The 23,003-nt window shown below is 35.2% G+C and overlaps 1 protein-coding gene across 10 annotated transcripts in view; it reads left to right on the plus strand.

Moving 5' to 3' along the window:
• Window positions 1-23,003, plus strand: part of PTBP3 (polypyrimidine tract binding protein 3) — a 112,682-nt gene that overhangs the window by 68,358 nt on the left and 21,321 nt on the right. For all 10 annotated transcript variants that reach the window (XM_045814808.2, XM_045814809.2, XM_045814806.2 and 7 more), the window contains 2 exons: window positions 6,301-6,411; window positions 7,873-8,047. In XM_045814808.2, coding sequence (XP_045670764.1) covers window positions 6,301-6,411; window positions 7,873-8,047 — 286 coding nt within the window. The remainder of the gene's footprint in view (window positions 1-6,300; window positions 6,412-7,872; window positions 8,048-23,003) is intronic.

Here is a 23,003-nt window from a genome sequence, read left to right on the forward strand (position 1 = left end):
TCATGGTAAGGGGATTGAGTGAGATGGGAGCGGTGCTATTTCAGGTAAGGAAAGTTAAGGGAGCTTTTCAATATGATGACATTGAGCAGAGGCTTGAAGTATGTGAGGGTGTAAGTTATGTGTACATGTGGTAGAATAATGATCTAGTCAGAAAGAACAGGAAGTGCAAAGTCCCTGAAGTGAAAGTGTCATTGAGGCTATGTCATTGTAGTGTAAAAAGTAGGAAAGCCATACATGATAGAGAAGGGATTAAGGATCCAGCTGATGGGAAGCTATTAGAGGATTTTGAGTAGAGGAGTAAAATGGTAGATTTTTGTTTCAGTGGAATCACTCTTGTTGCTATGTTAAGAATAAACTGTAGGCATAAGTGGACGATCTTGGCATAGTCCAGATGAGAGATGGTGGTGAGACCCACATGAGGATGTGGTCACAGGAAGTGATGATTATGCATGTATTTGGAAGGATTTGCTGATGGGTTGAGTAGATGTGGGTTAAGAAGAAAAAGAGGAATAATCAAGAATGCCTTCCAGATTTTGGGTGTGAGCCTCTGGTAAAATACAGCGATCTTGTACTAAGATAGTGAAGACTGAATGAAGGGGCAAAAAGATTCAGGGCAGGGGTGGGAGATAGTGCTTTCGACATGTTAAGTTTCCTATTAGGCATCCAAGTGATAGATGTTGAATAGACTGTCGGGAAATAGGTCTGGATTGGGTGTAAGAATTCAGGGCTGGAGATTTGGTTATCAGCATGTGGTTGGTAACTAAAGCCATTGGATTAGATGGCATCACCTAGAGAGTATTTATAGATAAAGAAGGTATTTTTCGACTAATCCATAATGTAAATTCAACCCTGCATACTAAAAAATTTCTTTGTGCACAGAAATAGTTCAAAACAATGTTCTCACATAGTCCCATTACTTCCAAGTGCTGTTATTTATGGGGATCTTTAATCAATGTCCAATAGATGAATGTCTTCAGGTTACAGGATAAAGGACTGATCTTTTTGAATTGCATAGCAAAGAAAAATAACTTGCAAAAAGCAATTATTATGATATTAAAAGAGTCAGTGCTGGTAGTATAAAATTCTGGTTCTTATGTCTTACTGTTTTTTGAGTACAAAAACTGTTGTAAACAAATTATGGCCAATACACTTTTTACAAGTGAATATAAATGAACTTTTTCAGTTTCTGGTAAGTGCTACATTTATAAAAATTACCATGAAGATTAATTTTACCTGATTTTGATCTTTAGTATTCTCTTCATCCCATTTTAAAGTCTGAAAAGATTAAAATGCGCAGGAGACATCAAGAGTTGAGTCTATGTGTTTGTTTATGTTGATGACAGAAAAATAAATATATTAGGGAAATAGAGTCAAAGAGTCAAGTTATTATTGTAATCAATATTAATAAATCCATATATATTAAACTTTCCTGGATGTTAACTTTTGAGGCCAAATTTGTTTAAAATTCAATATTTTGGTAATTATGAAAAGATGTTAAAAATCACACTTGAGGCATTAGCCTGGATTCCTGATGTTGGTCCTCACTTACTTTATTCAAAAGTATCTGATTGATCTTTGTAGTGCCTCTCTCAGCAAATACAGTCCAGGGGACTCTAAATAACTGTCCATGATATGATTTCTCTCATCTATGGAACATAAGAACTAGGATGATCGGTAGGGGAAGAAAGGGATAAAGAAAGGGGGGGTAATCAGAAGGGGGAATGAAACATGAGAGACTATGGACTATGAGAAACAAACTGAGGACTTCAGAGGGGAGGGGGGTGGGGGAATGGGATAGACCGGTGATGGGTAGTAAGGAGGGCACGTATTGCATGGTGCACTGGGTGTTATACACAACTAATGAATCATCGAGCCTTACATCGAAAACCGGGGATGTACTGTATGGTGACTAACATAATATAATAAAAAATCATTAAAAAAAAAAAATAACTGTCCATGATTAGCCAGTTCAGTCAATTTATATTCTGTTAGCACATTCAGTTAAAAATCACACAGCCAAACAACAGTCAGAAAATCTGAAAGTTAAGTGAAAATTAACTAGGTTCTATGTGTAATTTAGTGTACAATTATTCCAAATTTGAGAACAAATTATATGTTCTTACTATTTCATTAATGAGATATTTTACATCAAAAATGTTTATTTTTTTTAAAGATTTTATTTATTTATTTATTTATTTATTTATTTATTTATTTATCAGAGAGAGGGAGAGAGAGAGAGAGTACAAGCAGGGGGAGCAGCAGGCAGAAGGAAAAGCAAGCTCCCCGCTAAGCAAGGAGCCAGATGTGGGACTCGATCCCAGGCCCCTGAGACCATGACCTGAGCCAAAGGCAGGCACTTAACCGACTGAGCCACCAAGGCATCCCAGTGTTTATTGTTTTTAAAAAACTGCATGTTGCCATAATTCTCCAATCAGGTCTGAGTATAATTCTTTATCAGTCAATAATAAGCATTTACCGTGTACCTGTTTATATGCCAAGAATTGTACTCTGTGATATGGAAATGATTAAGACAAGGTATATACCTTCAAGGAGCTTTCAGTCTAATTACAGGAGACAGCTATGTAAACAAATGTATAGTACAATGTAAGTAAAGCAAAGTAATTATATATGAGACTAAGAAGGAAATAATACTCAGGAAAGAGAATTAACTCTGTTAATAGTTGGGAGAAGCAGAGAATTTTCTGGTGGCATTACTTCCTGAGCTGAGTTTTAGAAAAGGTAAATGAAAATATACTAGGTTAGGTACCGAGTTCTAAGAAAGGGGAACACCCACATGTGTAGACTTAGAAGTCTGAAACCACTTGGCATATGTAGAGAACTATAGACAATTGCACATTGTTGGTGTAAATAATGTGATATAAAAAGTATCAGGAAATGTGTTAGAGAGGTACACCAGGGCAAAATTATATATGATATAATCTTGTAGTTCAGAATACTACCTGTAGCTGCAGTAAAAAGTCTGTTACTACGCCTTTAGCCAGCACTCATTTGATGCGCTTACAATATTTAGATTGGGGTGTGTGTGTGTGTGTGTGTGTGTGTGTGTGTGTGTGAGTGTGACCACAGTATCACCAAAGGTGGAAATGAAGAAAATACAAGACCTTTTCCCAAGAATACTTACATCTTAAAGAAGATACAACATCAAATCTGTATTCTTTGATAGCCGAAAAGAAGGCAAATTTGGTATTCCCTTTTTATTTTTTTTTAAAGATTTTATGTATTTGTTTGAGAGAGAAAGAGAGAGCATGAGTGGGGGGTGAGGGAGGAGAAGTAGACTCCCCGCTGAGCAGGTAGGCTGCTGCAGGGCTTGATCAGGACCCCAAGATCATGACCTGAGCTGAAGGCAGACACTGAACTGACTGAGCCATGCAGGCATCCCAATTAAAAAGGGAGGACCATTTGGCTATTAAGGACACTAGTAGATACTATTTGATAATAGCAATTTGGTATTCTTTTATAAATTCTAAGAATATTATCTAGAACACACAAGTGTGCTGAAGAAATGCTGTGACACAACCAAAATTTTTATTAAAAATAGAAAAGCGAATTCCTAATGTATTTCAAAATAAGTAAACGAGAGATTAAGATCCCAAAGTTCTAAATATGACCATTATTAAATTAGCTAAAAATTTTAAAGAATTTTAATAAAGAACCCTCAGACAATCTAACTTTAAGTAATAACATTTTTTGGTTAGCCCTTCTAAGACAAATTGGTTCCACAAATCTTATTGAATGGTGCAGTCTCCTCTAAGAAGTGTCCGACTCTGAGCTGATTATATGTGAAAGAATATTTTGCCAAAAATTAATATTTGGACTTTAGGATTGTTTATTTTATTTTGAGGGGTTTAAAATACATGTAAGTTTTACCATTTTAACCACTTTTAAGTGTGTGGTTCAGTGACATTAAGTATACTCACATTGTTTTGCAGTTATCACCAAACATCTTATATCTCCAAATATTTTTTTATCTTCCTAAACTGAAACCCATTACACAATAATTCCCCAGTCCCCCTTTCACTCAACCCCTGGTAACTAACATTCTACTTGCTGTCTCTGTGAATTTGACTGTTCCAGGTTACTCATGTAAGTGGAATCATGCATAATTTGTTATTTTGTGACTGGCATATTTCACTTACATGTCTTCAAGGTTCATCCATGATGTAGCATGTGTCAGAATGTCCTTCCTTTCAAAGGCTGAATAATATTCCATTGTATGTATTTACCACATTTTTGTGGATGGACATTTAGGTTGCTTCCATCTTTGCAAGTAAGGCTGTTGTGAACATGGATGTACAAATAGCTCTTTGAGTCCCTGCTTTAAGTTCTTTTGGGTTTATACTCAGAAATGGAATTGTTGGATCATATGGTAATAGTACTTTTAATTTCTTTGAAGAATCACCATACTATTTTCCACAGCAGCTACACCATTTTACATTCCCGTCAGCAGTGCACAAGGGTTCTATTTTCTCCACATCCTCCCCAACACTTGATACTTCTCATCCCTTTTCCTTTTATTTTTATTCATAACGCTTTTCTAGATGAGACATGTTATTTATTACTGATGTTTTTGTTTGTGCTTGTTTTTAATAATAGCTGTCCTAATGGGTGTGAAGTGGTATCTCATTGAGTTTTTATTTGCATTTCCCTAACGATTAGTGGTGTTGAGCATCTTTTCGTGTGTTTATTGGCTATTTAAGTCCTTTGCTGATTTTTAAATTGGATTTTTGTTGTTGAATTATAGGAGTCTTTATACATTCTGGATTATTGGGTGTATGATTTACAGATATTATCTCCCATTTTGTGGGTTGCTGTTTTGCTCTGTTGATAGTATCTTTTGAGCACAAAAGTTCTACATTTTCATGTAGTAGAATTTACCTAATTTTTCTTTTTGTTGCCTGTGCTTTAGGGTAATTATTATTTTTTAAAGATTTTATTTATTTATTTATCTGATAGAGAAGCCCAAGCAGACACCCCACTGACCCATTGAGTGCAGAGCCCCATGCGGGACTTGATCTTACGACCCTGAGATCATGACCTGAGCCAAAATCAAGAGTTGATGCTCAACTGACTCAGCCACCCAGGCACCCCTAGGGTATTTATTATTGATCATTTTTTTGTGGTAATTAAAAGGGAGGACCATTTGGCTATTGAGGACACTCATGGATAGTATTTGATAATAGCAAATTCTTACCAGCATAGGTAATACTTAGCTTTTTATTTTTAGAAGCAGAAGGACAGATTTTTGGCTCAGTAAGATCCAAATTTAAGATGGGATGTCAGAGAAAAACAAAGTGCATTGTAGTAACCCTGGCCAGGAACCTTTGTGGTGGTGGAATAGAGGAAATATTTTAAGAGCATTTTTTAACCAGGGATCCGTCAGGAAATCTTCCCCACACTCTGTTTATTCCTCTTTTCCAAAGACACTTCAGAGAGGTCTTCTTCGACTATTCTTGCACCTTCCCAACTTGCATTCCAGTTCACTCTCATCCCTTTTCCTTTCATTTTTATTCATAACGCTTTTTTATGATGAGACAGCATGTTATTTATTTATGGTCTGTCCTTCCTCAGGGCAGAGACTCTTGTTATTCACTGCTGATTTCCCAGGACTTAGAACAGTGCTCTCTAAATATTGAATGAATTATTAGAGCAGCCTCTAGAGGAACATTTGGTAGTTTCTCTGCCTATAAAAATCTCAAGAAATGGATGCTGATTCTCAAAGTGAAACAGATGATCCATAGGACTCTTCCACTTCCATTCATATGCTTTGTAACACCATTAATTCCTATTGTAGTATCAGGTTCTTAGTATTGTGCCATTTAGGACGTACTATAAAATAGGTTAAATACTTGAGTGCCTTTTGTCAGGCACTGTTTTAAGCCATGCATGGGTGTAAGTCATTTTTGTACCAACAGTTTTGTGGGGTTTTTTTTTTTTTAAGATTTTATTTATTTATTTATTTATTTATTTATTTATTTATTTATTTATTTATTTGTCAGAACCAGCACAAGCAGGGGGAGCGACAGGCAGAGGCAGAGGGAGAAGCAGGCTCCCCGGTGAGCAGGGAGCCCAATGCGGAACTCAATCCCAGGACCCTGGGATCATGGCTTGAGCCAAAGGCAGATGCTTAACCAACTGAGCCACCCAGGCATCCCTGTACCAACAGTTTTAATAGAGGAAATTATTTTCACTTAAAAATGGAATTCATGAATCAAGTTGTATTTTTAAAGCTGCATTAGCCTAATTTTTCCTTAGATTTAACCTAATGTGAACTTTTTCCAGATATTTTCCAAATTTGGCGCAGTCTTGAAGATTATCACCTTTACAAAGAATAATCAGTTTCAAGCCTTGCTTCAGTATGCTGACCCAGTGAATGCACATTATGCCAAAATGGTAATTATGATCTTTCATTTTTCATTTGTTAATCAGTCACTTCAGTGATACCAAAGAATGCCATCACATCTTCTCCCTTGTTGCAGTTCACCATGTGTTTTTAATTATAGTGAAGTATACACAATATAAAATTTACTACTTTTAAATGCACTGTTCCATATGCTTTTTCAAGTAATTAGCTAAAAATTACTTTCCTTATATGAAATGGTTTCAGATCATTTTTGGGACTCATGATCTTTGGGATTCATTTCTGTCATATGTAAAGTCTAGAGTTGAGCACAGTATTCCTGATAAAATCTGACTAATAAAGTAGAGTTATCTTTTTCCTTGTGTCTTCATTTTCTTCTATTAGCCCAAGATTGGTTGATTTCACTGTTTTTGTAACTATATTTACTATTGAATTTTGTTGAGCTCTGAATTGAAGATACTACATTTTAGGAAGTTTGCTGCTGTTGGTTTATATTGTCTTTTTTTTTTTTTTTAGTACACGAGTGTTTGACTTTTGACAAGATATAAAATTTCATATTCAATTTGGTTATATTTGACCCATGTCCTACTGAGATCTATTCCTAACCTTAATTCTTATCTTGTATCAGTATCTGAATTATTTCTTATTTCTTTTCAAAGGTAGGGACTAAGGTTTTTAGTAGTTTTGTGTACACTGTCTGCCTCTTGATTAGGAATATAGACTTTATATTTGCTGTACCCTTTGCCTGTATATATTATTTTATATCTTTATGATGATGTGTGTACTCATCAGTAACTTACTATAAGTAAGTGTTTTTTGTATATTTGCATTTCCTTACGTGTTTTGTTTTCTGGTTTCTGTTTTTATAAATTTGAGCATTTGTGGAAGTCAAGTGGCTGCAAATATCCCTTTGATAAGTTTTCATTATTGTGAAGGGAGGGATTGCTGATCTTTGGTCTTGTATCAGAACTGACTGCAAAATTTCCCTCAGATATTATTCAAACTATTATAAAATAACTTTACAAGAGAACAAAAACAAGAGATAGATACTTCATATGTTACAGTTCTGACAAGTTCTATTTACAAAGGCTTTATTTCATCTTAACCTATATAAAGTATACTAAAAAATTAATATGATGAAATATAAAATCAAATCATCTTTAAACATTTTTTGTGGATAAAATAGTCATAATGATAGCTAGTACAATGCTCAGTAATGTATATTTTCCCAAGCCTTTACATTTCTCTTCTTTCATTTGATCTTACCATAGACAAGATAGGGATTATTATAACATTGTGAAAAACTGAGATTTTCTTTTTCTCTCTTATGTTCACATAGTGAGTGGCAGAGGTAAAAGTAACACAGGTCTTTGGCTTTTAGTCCATTGCTCTCTGCTTTACACCTGATTGCCACTCTGTGTCAAAGTAGAGGCTACTTGATTTATCAGTGTTGTTGTCTTGCAAAACATCAGTCCCTTTCTTACATGCTTTAGGCTCTGGATGGCCAGAATATCTATAATGCATGCTGCACTCTGCGTATTGACTTCTCCAAGCTCACCAGCCTTAATGTGAAATATAATAATGACAAAAGCAGAGACTTCACTCGTTTAGACCTTCCTACTGGTGATGGCCAGCCATCCCTTGAACCCCCTATGGCTGCTGCTTTTGGTGAGTAGTTCCATTTTGGGTCACAAAGCAAGTTTTCTGAAGTTACAGGTTTATTTATTAATCCATGTATATCATCCTTATCTTCTTGGATTCTCTCAGGATTTCTAAAGGAAAGAAAAAAATCTTGGAACAAAATGTGTCCATTAATTAAATCTTAATATTAGTAGATTCTATTAGTTCGCAAAACAACTGAATATCTAAAATTGAGTTAAAAATTTATTTTCTAACATTAATCTTACTCATTCGTTTATAAGCCATACAACCATTTGCTACAAATTAGTAGTCTTACATATTAACATTGCTTTGAATGTGTTGATTTACAGCCACAGAATATTGATATAAGTGCTCTTGAGAGAAATACTTTTCTCTTTTGAAGTAGTGGTATTTTAAAACAAGTGCCTAAATTAGTGGTAAGTTCTTACTCTATTCAGAGAAGAGGATTTATTTTATTTTGTTTGGCTTTTTAAATATCAGAACTCCTGTCTTTACCTTAAATTTGTGTGAAGTTGCATTTTTTCATTAATAAAAACACAGCCTTCTGAATCGTCTCTGCACATATTGATCTGAAAAGTTCTCTTCTTTTATTGAAAATTAGTTATCAGTAGATTTATACTTTTAAAACAAAAAAGGAAGAAGCAGTGGATGGCCCAGTTGGATTTATCATTAGGTTAATGTATGATATTTTTTGGTTTTACAACCCTCAAAAGTGTGGTTTATTATCTAGATAAAGTATTAAATTTTATTACCCTTTGTGATTGGTTTCTCTTTCCCAAATGACACCATGAAATATTGCTCATTGAGGCCTTAAGTGGTACTTAGTCCATCTTTATTGTACAGGTGAGAAAAGTGAATCCTTAGCCAAATGTCCAGCATTTTCTGGAAAATAGTTGGTAACTTTATTTTAAAGTAAAAGCTTTTTGTTATTTATAACTGGAAAAGCCAAGTGAATTGTTCAGCTCATGCTCCTAAATGGCTAAAGTTTCTGTTTTGGTCTAACCAGATTTTTGTGTTATAATATTTGTTACCAGCCTCTACTTAGCATGTCCGATTTGGCAGAGCCCAAAGGTCTTTGTAATCACAATTTCAGTAATACATGATAGAAATTGAGGCTGTCATTCAAGCTACCAAAACTTGGCTATCAAATGCAGAACTGTAATTATTCCAATATTTGAATATATACTGTTGATGTAAATAATGTCATGCATTGTGGGAGAAGGACATTTAAAAAATACGATCAAGAATTTTTGGTTTCTGAATATAAAATATCAGAATATTAACATCTTTTTTCATTGTTTTAATAAATCTCATTGCAAAGTAGTGTCTACACCTCAAGATAACTGATTCATCAACAGAGAATAATAATTTTTTTTTGAGTATTATGTGAATATTTACTCTGCTTCTTACTGATATTTGACACGCTTCACTATTCCCTTCTTTTTTTCTCTTGGCTTCTGCAGTACCACTCTCCTGACTTTTTCCAACTTCAGTATCTGTTCTTTTTTTTTTTAATGTTCTTTGCAGTTCCTAGGGTTAATCCGTAAGCACTGTGCCCGTTTTTAGTGATACACATTATACCATTAGAAAAGCTTCTAAAATATGCAAATATATTTCTTAACACCCATGTAGTTATCACCCAGGTTAAGAAATAATATATTTATACATCCTGAAGATGCACTCTTTGTAGCCCTCTCATTGATTATGTTCCCTCCTTCCTGCCCCAAGATGATCAGTCTCAAATTTGGTGGTAATCATTCTTTTGCTTTTCTGCTTTTTCCTCGTGTGTGTTTTTCTTACCACGCATTATGCAGCCTTAAGTGCTAATTTAAACATTTTTCCTCCTTTATTTAGAATTTTATGTAAATGGCATCATGCTCCTCATCTTCTTTTGTGACTTGTGATTCATCCATATTTATGTATGTATATATGTGGCTATTGCTTATTCATTCTCAGTACTGTCAAGTGTATAGATATTCATTTTATGGATATATCACAGTTTGTTTATCCATTCCTCTGTTGATAGATATTTGGGTTGTTTTAGCTTGAGGCTATTATGGACAATGCTACTATGAGATTTTCCTGATCACCCATGAGGGTGAACATACTTTCGGCTATTCTCCCTTAAGAATTTTCTCTTTAACTTTGTTGCCATTTTTTTGTTTGGTTTCTTGTTTTTTTCTTATTTTCTTTTTGTGGAAAATTTTTTTATATATGTCCTACCTATTAGTCCTTTGTTGGTTATATGTGTTGCAAATAGTTTCTTCCATTTTTGGCTTACTGGTTTATTCTTGTCATGGTGTTTTTATTTAGTCAAATTTATTTGCCATTTCCTTTATATTTGTGTTTTTTATGTCTTGTTTAAGAAATCCTTTGTTACCAACCATGAGAAGCTCTTAATCATAGGAAACAAACTGAGGATTGCTGGAGGGGAGTGGGGTGGTGGGGGGATGGGGTATCTGGCTGATGGACATTAAGGGGGGCACATGATGTAATGTGTAATATAACCCTGAGTGTTATATAAGGCTGTGATGAATCACTGACCTCTACTTCTGAAACCAATAATACATTACATATTAATTTTTTTTTAAAGTTGAAGTTTGTATGTTAGGACCAAGAAAGTTTATAAGAAGGGATAGATATCTACCTATTATTTAATATGCCAAATCACTGCTGAATTCAGAGAAAGGTCTATACATTAAACAAAATCATTAGCTTTAGCATAGGCCATTGAGCTACAAAGCCAAGGAAAGTGTATTCTTTAGTTTAGAAGCCAGAGTCTAGTACCACTGCTTGATAGGGGTTGGGAAGCAGTTACAAATTAACAAGGAACCCATTTTCGCAGGTGACCTGAAAAAAATGTGGTTTTTTCCCCCCAAAAGGATCTAGGTCTGTTTTAGTAGCCTTGAAAACTGGAACTGGATTAATGAATTCAGTTCAAGACTGAATGAATGAATCCATGACTAAAACCGATTACTTTTTCTTTATCATTATTTTCATTGTTCAGTAGACTAAAATTAATGAACTGTAGCTTCATCATTTAACTAGCTGTGTGACTTTGAGCAAGTTGTGGAACCTCTGTGTATCCCAGTTTCTACATCAGTAAAATGCTGATAATAAAGAAATGTATCTCAAAAAAAAAAAAAAAGAAAGAAAGAAAAAGAAAAGACAAAGAAATCCTTTGTTACCCTGATATCATAAAGATACATACTTATATTCTAAAGTTTATAGTATTTTAGTAATTCTCTTTTGAAATAATTTAAGTTGCAAAAATAGTACAAAAAATTCCCTTATCCAGAATTATCCAGATTCCCCAATTCACATCATCTCACATTCACTTCATCATCTCTTTGATTATATTGAGGGGGTGGGTAGTTGTTTTTCTTTTTCCCCTAATATTGGAGGTTAAGTTGCAGGCATGATGCCTCTTTACAAAAACTCGGTGTGTATTTTCTAAGAATAAGGATGTTCTTACCTAAACACAGATTAGTTGATCAAAATTAGGAAATTAGCATTCATATAATACCATTATCTAATCCATAAACCTTTTAAAAAATTCACCTATTTCAAAAGTAATGTTCTTTATAGGAGAATTTTTTCTGGTAAAGATCCAAACCAGTATCAGGCTAATTTATTTGGCCTGTATCCTTAGAGTCCTTTAATTTGGAACACTTCCTCATTCTTTATCCTTCATGATCTTTGCATTTGTGAAGATTTCAGATTGGGTATTTCATAGAATGTCTCTCAATGTGAGTGTCTGGATTTTTGGCTGAAACAGTGTTGCCTTTTTGTCAGTTGATTAAATCAGGAGACACAGGATGTCAGTTTATCCAGTTCCTGGTGATACTAACTTTGATCACTTATTGAGGTGGTTTCTGCAAATTTTCTTCCCAGTAAAATTACTGTTGTTCTCTGTAATTAATTTGTAGGGTGATACATTGAGACTATATAAATAGACTGTTCTTCATCACTTTTCACTCTTTAATTTTATCATCCATTGCCAAAATTTGTTGTTACTGTGATGGCTACCTTATTGGAGATTGTTAATTCCGTCCTTCCTTTGGCACTTACTGGCTGGGATTTTTTTTATAAAGGACTTTTTTCTTTTTCTTTTTTATAATGATTTTTTATTATATTATGTTAGTCACCATACAGTACATCCCCGGTTTTCGATGTAAGGCTCGATGATTCATTAGTTGTGTATATAAAGGACTTTTTTCTTAACACCCTACCCTCCTTCCCTTCCTTTTGAATAAATTTGATACATAACATTGTGTGAATTTAAGGTGTATAACAAGTTACTTTGATACATTTATATATTGTAATGATTGGTGATGTAGTGATGTATATTACATTACATAATTATAGTATAATATGACTTGTAATATAATAAGTAAATGTATCAAATAATATTTGTCTCAAAATATATTATACTGTGCATTAGGTCTATATGGCTTATTTAGTACTTTTTTTTTTTTCTTGTCGGTATGGTCTTAGAGATTCTTATTTTGTTCTGTGGGTTTTGTACTATTATTTTTCATTGTATGTTCAACCTGTCCCAGGTTTGGCCAGTAGGAGCCCTTTCACACTGGCTTTTGTTGCTCTTTGACATATCCCTATCATCATTTGAACACTTCCTGACTTTCTGGCTGACAGTACTTCAGGTCTTCTTTACCTTCCCTGTCTTAGTGCTGCAATCGGCTACTTCAGTGAGTCCCGGTTCCTTTTAGTGGGAAATGGTATTTTGAAATCAATATCCAGGCATTAGATGTGCTCATTGTTAATAGGGGCATCATTGCTTTGAGGCATACTGCATAACTATATTTCTCTGTGTGTGCTTCATAACTGTATGTCTTCATGTGGTTAAAAACCCACAAATTTTAACTAATACGTCCAATTCCAGCCCAGCACCCTTTTCATACTCATCTCCCTGCTTCAAGAATGAGATGTCTAGTTTCTATTAGTCTCACCATGTTTACTTATTTGCTCAATCCTGTAATACACAAAAAGTGGTTTCAGAGTCGTCAACACATACCAATTAACTTCGGCTGAATATTTGCTTAAATAGTTTCCTGGGCCTTGTTCAGGGTCTGTTTATTAGTCTTTCCTTTTGTCATCACCACAGGGCTCAATATCTGATAGAGTAAATCTCTTCACCTTATTCTTCAAGAGTATCTTGGTAATTCTTGATCATCTTACCTATGAATTTTAGGATGAGCTTGTCGAGTCCTCAAAAAAAAAGCTATTGGGGTTTCCATTGGATTACACTGACTTTATAAATCACTTTGAAGATAATTGACATCGTTTTACAGTAGAGTCCTCCAGTCTTTGAACATTGCACATCCCTCCATTTTTTTGAGTGTTCATTAAATGTCTTTCCAGAGCATTTGGTGACTTTTCTCCATAAATGTTTCCATGCTTTGTTAGATTTATTCCTCAGAACCATACTTTTTAGATTCTAATTCTAGACCTACTATTTATAATCTGTGTGACTTTGGGCAAATTGCTTAACTGCTCTCCACTTTTGTTTCTTCATATGTGAAGTGAGCATAATAATAGTACTCAACTGGTAGGCTTGTGATAAATATTAAATGTGCTAATGTACATAAAGAGTTTAGAATGGTGCCTGGAATAAATGCAGTGTAAGGTTCGGCAATTATTGTTATCTCACTGTTGCTAATATAGAAATGCAGTTTTGCCATTTCTTAATTTTTATATTTAGCAACCTTGATAAAAATCGTATTCCTTATTTCTTTTTCTAAGCTCTTATTTTCTTTTTCCCTGCTTTAGGAAGTTGCAGTGGACTTCTAAAATTTATATAGAAATGGAAGCTATCTAGAATAGTCAAAGTAATTTAGAAGAATTTTTTTAAATGCAAGACTTAATGTAAAACTGCAGAAATTAAGCTAGTTTAGTAGTGTAAAAAAATAATATTGATTTACATTAATGAAGCAGAATACAGAGTGTAGAAATAGACCCATACATATCTAATTTGTTGATTTTTCAACAATGTAAAATTCCAAAGGGAAAGGAAATCTTTCAATAAGTTTTTGGACAGGTAGATATTCATATTGGAAAAAATAAACATTTTTTTCCCTATCTTGTACCATACTGACAAATTGACTTGAAGTGGATCTTTAGACCTGTAATGTAAGATTTAAACCTGTACAACTTCTACAAGAAAAAATAGAAAGAAATCTTTGCAACTTGGGATAGACAAAGGTTTCTTAGAACACAAAAAAACACAAACCAAAAAAGGAAATAATTTGTGTATTATCAAACATTAAAAGTTTCAGTGCTTGTGACATACTCAGAGTGCTGAATAGGAAAAACCTGCAGTAAAGAATACTCTACCTAGCAAAGCTATCATTCAGAATAGAAGGAGAGATAGAGTTTCCCAGACAAACAAAAACTAAAGGAGTCCGTGACCACTAAACCAGTCCTGCAAGAAATATTAAAGGAGACTCTTTGAGTGGAAAGGAAAGACCAAAAGTGACAGTATAAAGGTAGGAAACACAAAATTCATTTTTACTAAAATGAATATTTCTGTAAAAAATCAGTCAAGAAATCACACACACACACACACACACACACACACACACACACATACACAAAGATGTAATATAATAACATATATCTAAAATATGGGAAGGAGAGGAGGTAAGATTGGGTTCAAACTTGAACAACTGTTAACTTAATATATGCTATGCAGGAGAGGTTGTATGCAAACCTAGTGGTAACAGTATATCAAAAACCACTAATACACATGTAAAGAATAAAGAGAAAGAAATCCAAATATATCACTAAAGAAAATCAGAACATGAAAGAGAAAGACAAAGGATCAGAGAAGATCTTCATAAACAGCCACAAAACAAGTAATAAAATGGCAATTAACACATCTCTCAATAATTACTTTGAATGTAAATGGAGTAAACACTCCAATCACAACACATAGGGTGACAGAATGGATTTAAAAACAAGACCCATCTACATACTGCCTACAGAAGACTCATTTTATACTTCAGGACACCTGCAGATTGAAAGTAAGGGAATGGAGAAACATCTATAATGCAAATGGATGTCAGAAGAAAACCAGAGTAGCAATACTTACATACAAAATAGACTTTAAAACAAAGACTGTAACAAGAGACAAAGGATGCTATATAATTTAAAACTTTATATATCTTTTTATATCTTCCAACAGGAAGATATAAAAATTATAAATATTTATGCACCCAACATAAAGGGACCAAATTACATAAAATAATTAATAATAAAATAAAGGAACTAATTGATAGTAATACAATTATAGTAGGGGACTTTAACACCCCACTTACACCAATAGAGACAGATCATCTAAGCAGAGAACAAGGAAACAGTGGGTTTGTAGGACACACTGAAACAGATGAATTTAATAGATATATTCAGAATATTCCATCCTGAAACAGAATACACATTCTTTTCGAGTACACATGGAACATTCTCCAGGATAGACTACATATTAGCCCACAAAACAAACCAACAAATTCAAGAAGACTTAAATCATACCTTGCATCTTTTCTGACTATAATGCTATGAAACAAGAAGTCAACCACAAGAAAAAATTGGAAAGATCATAAATACATGGAGGTTAAATAACATGCTAGTAAATAATGAATGGGTCAGCCAGGAAATAAAAGAAGAAATTTCAAAAGTACATGGAAACAAATGATAATGAAAACATAGCAGTCCAAAACCTCTGGGATTTGGCCAGAGTGGTTCTAAGAGGGAAGTAATACAGGCCTAACTGAGGAAACAAGAAAGTTTTCATATAAACAGCCTAACCTTACACCTAAAGGAGCTAGAAAAGAACAACAAACAAAACCTAAAACCAACAGAAGGAAGGAAATAATAAAGATGAGGGCAGAAATAAAGGATATAGAAACTAAAAGCAAAGCAGTAGAACGGATCAATGAAACCAGGAGCTGGTTCTTTGGAAAAAATCAATAAAATTGATAAACCTCTAGCCAGACTTGTCAAGAAAAAAAGAGAAAGGACTCAAATAGGGTCACAAATGAGAGAGAAGAAATAACCAACACCAAAGAAATAAAAACAATTACAAGAGAATGTTATGAAAAACTATATGCCAACAAATTGGACAACCTGGAAGAAATGGATAAATTCCTAGAAACATAAACTTTCAAAACTGAAACAGGGAGGAATAGAAAATTTGAACAGACTGATAACCAGCCAAGGAATTGAATCAGTAATAAAAAAAAACTCGCAACAAATAAAAGTCCAAGACCAGGTGGCTTCACGGGTAATTTCTACCAAACATTTATAAGAAGAGTTAATACCTGTTTTTCTCAAACTGTTCCAAAAAATAGAAGAGGAAGGAAAACTTCTGTATTCGTTCTCTGAGGCCAGCATCATCCTGATACCAAAACTGGATGATGACACCACTAAAAGAGAGATCTACAGGCCAGTATTCCTGATGAACATGGATGCACAAATCCTCAATAAAATAGTAGGGGCACCTGGGTGGCTCAGCTGGTTAAGTGTCCAGCTCTTGACTTAGCTCAGGTCATGATCTCAGGGTTGTGAGATCAAGCCCCACATCGGGCTCCTCACTCAGCAAGGCGTGTGTTTGGGATCCTCTCTGCCCCTCCCACTTGTGCACAGGCTCACTCTTTCTCAAATAAATAAATAAGTAAATAAATAAATAAATGCCTTTTTTTAAAAAAAATCCTCAGTAGGAGCTCCTGGGTGGCTCAGTCAGTTAAGCGTCTGCCTTCAGCTCAGGTCATGATCCGAGGATCCTGGGATCCAGCCCCGTGTCAGGCTCCCTGCTCAGTGGGGAGCCTACTTCTCCTTCTCCCTCTGCCCCTCTCCCCTGTTTGTGCTCTCTCTCTCAGATAAATAAATAAAATCTTTTTTTAAAAAATCCTCAGTAAAATACTGACAAACTAATTTCAACAATACATTAATCATTCACCACGATCAAGTGGGATTTAGTTTTTTTATTTTTTATTTTTTTTAAAGATTTTATTTATTTGACAGACAGAGACAAGTGAGAGAGGGAACACAAGCAAGGGGAGTGTGAGGGAGAAGCAGGCTTCCCACCGAGCAGGGAGCCCAACGCAGGGCTCGATCCCAGAATCCTGGGATCATGACCTGAGCCGGAGGCAGACACTTAACAGCTGAGCCACCCAGGTGCCCCTCAAGTGGGATTTATTCATGGGTTGAAAGGGTCCTTCAATATTCACAAATCAATCAACATGATACATCACATCAGTAAGAGAAAGGATAAGAACCATATTATCATTTCAGTAGATGCAGGAAACACATTTGACAAAGCACATTTCATACATTCATGATGAAAACGGTCAACAAACTAGGTTTAAGGGAGCATACCTCAACATAATAAAGGTCATGTATGAAAAACCCACAGCCAACATCATCCTTACTGGGAAAACACTGAGAACTTTTTCCCCAAAGGTCAGGAACAAGACGAGGATGTCTACTGTCAACACTTTTATTCAACATAGTACTGGAAGTCCTGGCCACAGAAATCAGACAACAAAAAGAAGTAAAAGACCTCCAGATTAGTAGGGAAGAAGTAAAACTTCTGCTATTTGCAGATGGCTTAATACCATATATAGAAAACCCTAAAGTCTCCATTAACAAAATGCTAGAACTGATAAATGAATTCAGTAAAGTTGCAGGATACAAAATCAATATACAGAAATCTGTTGCCTTTCTATACACCAATAATGAAGCAGCAGAAAGAGAAATTAAGAAAACAATCCCATTTATAATTGCACTAAAAATAATAACTAGGAATAAACCTAACTGAAGAGGTGAAAGACCTGTACTCTGAAAACTATAGAACACTGATGAAAGAAATTGAAGACAACACAAAGAAATGGAAAGACAGTGCATGCTCATGAGCTGGAAGAACAAATACTTTAAAATGTCTGTACAACCCAAAGCAGTCTACACATATAATGCATTCCCTATCAAAATACCAACAGCAGTATCCACAGAATGAGAACAAACAGTCCTAAAATTTGTACGAAACCACAAAAGACCCCGAATAGCCAAAGCAATCTTGAAAGGAAAAAAAAAAGCAGAGCTGGAGACATCACAATTCCAGACTTCAAGTTTTATTACCAAGCCGTAATAATCAAAACCCTATGTCGTGGCACAAAAAATAGACACATAGATCAATGGAACAGAATAGAAACCCCAGAAATCAACCCACAATTATTATTGTCAATTAATCTTTGACAGAGTAGGCATGAATATCCAGTGGGAAAAAGACAGTCTCTTCAGCTTATGGTGTTGGGAAAACTGGACCTCATTCTTCACCATACACAAAAATAAATTCAAAATGAATTAAAGACCTAAATGTAAGGCCTGAAACTAGAAGACAACACGGACAGTAACTTCTTTGATATTGGCTGTAGCAACTTCTTTCTAGATATATCTCCTGAGGCAAGGGAGACAAGAACAAAAATAAAGTATTGAACTACATCAAAATAAAAAACTTCTGCACAGCAAAGGAAACAACCGACAAAACTACAAGGCAACCTAAGGAATGGGAGAAGACATTTGCAAATGTCTTACCAGTTAAAGGAATAGTATCCAAAATATATAAAGAATTTATCAAACTCAGTACCCAAAGAACAAAAAATCCAGTCAAGAAATGGGCAGAAGACATGAACAGACATTTCTCCAAAGAAGACATACAGATGGCCAACAGACACATGAAAAGATGCTCAACATCACTCATCATCAGGGAAATAGAAATCAAAACTACAATGAGATATCACTCACACCTGTCAGAATGGCTAAAATCAGTAACACAAGAAAGAACAGGTGTTGATGAGTATACAGAGAAAGGGGAACCCTCTTACAATGATGGTGGGAATGCAAACTGGTGCAGCCACTATGGAAAACAGTATGGAGGTGCCTCAAAAATTTAAAAATGGGACTACCCTATAATCCAGTAATCACATTACTGGGCATTTACCCAAGGAATACAAGAACTCTAATTCAGAGGGATACATGTATCCCTATGTTTACAGCAGCATTATTTACAATAGCCAAGATAGGGAAGCAGCCCAAGTGTGCATCGACTGATGAACGAATAAAGAAGATCTGGGGTGTGTGTGTGTGTGTGTACGTACCTACACAATGGAATATTCAGCCATAAAAACAAACAAAATCTTGCCATTTGCAATGACATGGATGGAGCCTAGGGAGTATAGTGCTAAGTGAAATAAGTCAGAGAAAGGCAAATACCACATGATTTCACTCGTGGAATTTAAGAAACAAAACAAATGAGCAAAAGGAAAAAAAATAAAGACATCAAGAAATAGACTCCTTTTTTCTTTTAAGTTTATTTTAATTTTTTTTAGTAATCTATTTACCCAATGTGGGGCTTGAACTCGCTACCCAAAGAACACTAGTTTCATGCTCTTCCAACTGAGCCAGCCAGGTGTCCTGACTCTTAATTATAGAGAACAAGCTGGTAGTTACCAGAGGGGAGGTGGATGGGAGGATGGGTTTTGATAGGTGATGGGGATTAAGAAGAGCACTTGTGATGAGCAGTGGGTGACGAATGGAAGTTTTGAATCACTATATTGTATACTTGAAACTAATATTACACTCTATGTTAACTAACTGGAATTAAAACAGAAACTTTCAAGTTTCAGTGCTTGAAAGATCAAGAAAATCAAAGGCAGGCTACAGACTTGAAGAAAAACCTTTGTAACATATATATCAGACAAATTAGTTATATCAAGTTATGTGAAGACCACTTATAGCTCAATAATAGTAAACTAAGAAAAAATACACAGGAGATTTGAAGAGATACTTTACAAAAGATGGTGTATGAAGGACAACAAGCACATGAAAAGATGCTCAGCATCTCTAGTCATCAGGGAAATGGAAATTAAGATCACTGCATGCCCATTAGAAAGCTAAATTTTATAAAGTTTACTGTACCCAGGATGCGGACCATCTTTCACTGGTGTTCTGTGTTGGTGGCAATATAAAATTTAGGTATGACATTTTGGAAAAGAGTTGGGCAGTATTTTTTTCTTTTTAAGATTTTATTTATTTATTTATTTGATAGACAGCCAGTGAGAGAAGGAACACAAGCAGGGGGAGTGGGAGAGGAAGAAGCAGGCTCCCAGCAGAGCAGGGACCCCGATGCGGGCCTCCATCCCAGGACCCTGGGATCACACCCTGAGCTGAAGGCAGACACTTAACGACTGAGCCACCCAGGCGCCCCAGGGCAGTTTCTTTAAAACTTAACTGTGTGCTTACGTTGTGACCCAGTCATTCTACCTGATCATTTATTTGCCCAAGAGGTTTCACAGTTCATGTCCACACAGATATTTGTGCAGAAATGTTCATAGCAATTTTATTTGTAATGACTGAAATCTAGAAATATTCTATTACAGGTGAATGAATAAACAAAGTATAGTTTATCCACGTGATGAAATACTGTTTAAACACAGAGGAATAAATCAATAAAGAAAACAGGATTATTTTGAATGAAAGAAGCCAGCAAAACATTTTTCTGAATGAAAGAAACCAGATTTTTAGAAGAACATCTATTGTGTGATTCTGTTTATGTGTAATTCTGAAAAATGCAAACTAATCTATAGTGACAGAAAGCAGATCAGTGGTTGCCTGGGGACAGGGTTTGGAGAGAGATGGATTTCAAAGGGACTCAAGGAAATTTTTGAAATGATGAAGTATTTGTTACCTAGTTTTGATGATAGTTTCACATGTTTTAAATATAAATATATGTCAGAACTTAAAGACCCACTAAAAAGGAGAATTACAGACCAATATCCCTGATGACCATGGATGCAAAAATTTTTACCAATATACTAGTAATAGGATCCAACAGTACATTAAAAGGATTACTCACCAAAACCAAGTGGGATTTATTTCTGGGCCGCAAGGGTGGCTCAGCATCCACAGACTAATCAGTGTTATACACCACATTAATAAAGGAAAGGACAAGAGCCATATGATCCTCTCAATAGATGCAGAAAAAGCATCTGACAAAATATAGCATTCTTTCTTGATAAAAACTCTCTCTGCCATGTAGGGGGATAGAGGGAACATACCTCAATAGCATAAAAGCCATATATGAAAGACCCACAGCAAATATCATCTTCCGTGGGGAAAAACAGAGAGCTTTTCCACTAAGGTTAGGAACAGGACAGGGATGTCCATTCTCACCACTGTTGTTCAGCTTAGTACTGGAAGTCCTGACCTCAGCAATCAGATAGCAAAAAGAAAAGGCATCCAAATGGCAAAGAAGAAATCAAGCTTTCACTCTTCACAGATGACATAATACTCTAGAAAATCCAAAAGACTCCACACCAAAAAAAAAAGGGAAAAAAAAGGCTAAAACTGATAACAGGAATTCAGCAAAGTCACAGGATAAAAAAGTCAACGCACAGAAGTCAGTTGCATTTCTATACACTAACAATGAAGCAAAAGAAGGAGAAATCAAGGAATTGATCCCATTTACAATTGCATGAAAAACCATAAGATACCTAGGAATAAACCTAACTAAAGAGCAAAGAATCTGTACTCAGAAAACTTAGAACAGTCATGAAAGAAATTGAGGAAGACACAAAGAAACGGAAAAACATTCCATGCTCACAGATTGGAAGAACAAATATGTTAAAATGTCTATGCTGCCCAAAGCAATCTACACATTCAGCGCAATCCCTATCAAAATACCATCAACTTTTTTCACAGAGCTGGAACAAACAACCCTAAAATTTGTATGGAACCAGAAAAGACCCCAAATAGTCAAAGAAATGTTGACAAAGCAAACCAAACCTGGAGGATTCACAATCCTGGATTTCAAGCTCTATTACAAAGCTGTAATCATCAAGACAGTATGGTACTGGCACAAAAACAGACACGTAGATCAGTGGAACAGAATAGACACCCCAGAAATGGACCCTGAACTCTATGGTCAACTAATCTTCGACAAAGCAGGAAAGAATATCCAATGGAAAAAAAGACAGCCTCTTCAACAAGTGGCATTGGGAAAATTGGACAGCCACATGCAGAAGAATGAAACTGGACCATTTTCTTACACCATACACAAAAAATAGACTCAAAATGGATGAAAAACCTAAATGTGAGATAGGAATCCATCAAAATCCTTGAGGAAAACACAGGCAGCAACCTCTTTGACCTCAGCCGCACCAACTTCTTGCTAGACACGACCCTAAAGGCAAGGGAAACAAAAGCAAAAATAAACTATTAAGACTTCACCAAGTTAAAAAGTTTTTGCACAGCAAAGGAAACTCACTCAGCAAACCAAAAGACATCTGACAGATTGGGAGAAGATATTTGCAAATGATATATCAGATAAAGGGCTAGTATCCAAAATCTATAAAGAACTTACCAAACTCAACACCCAGAGAACAAATAATCCAGTCAAGAAATGGGCGGAAGTCATGAACAGATGTTTCTTCAAAGAAGATATACAAATGGCTAACAGACACATGAAAAAATGCTACACATCACTTAGCATCAGTGAAATACAAATCAAAAACCACAATGAGATACCACCTCACACCAGTCAGAATGGCTAAAATTAACAAATCAGGAAATAGATGTTGGGCAAGGATGCAGAGAAAGGGGAACCCTCTTACACTGTTGGTGGGAATGCAAACTCGTGCAGCCACTCTGGAAAACAGTATAGAGGTTTCTTAGAAAGTTAAAAATAGAACTACCATCCTACCATCCAGCAATTGCACTACTAGGTATTTATCCAAAGGATACAAACAGTGATTCAAAGGGGCACATGCACCCCAGTTTTTATAGCAGCAATGTCTATAATAGCCAAACTATTGAAAGAACCCAGATGTCCATCAACAGATGAATGGGTAAAGAAGAGGTGGTCTTTTTACACAATGAAATATTACTCAGC

The sequence above is a fragment of the Ursus americanus genome, chromosome 18 (assembly GCF_024610735.1).
Source record: "Ursus americanus isolate L20-20 chromosome 18, mUrsAme1.1.p, whole genome shotgun sequence".
Classification (NCBI taxonomy): Eukaryota; Metazoa; Chordata; class Mammalia; order Carnivora; family Ursidae; genus Ursus; species Ursus americanus.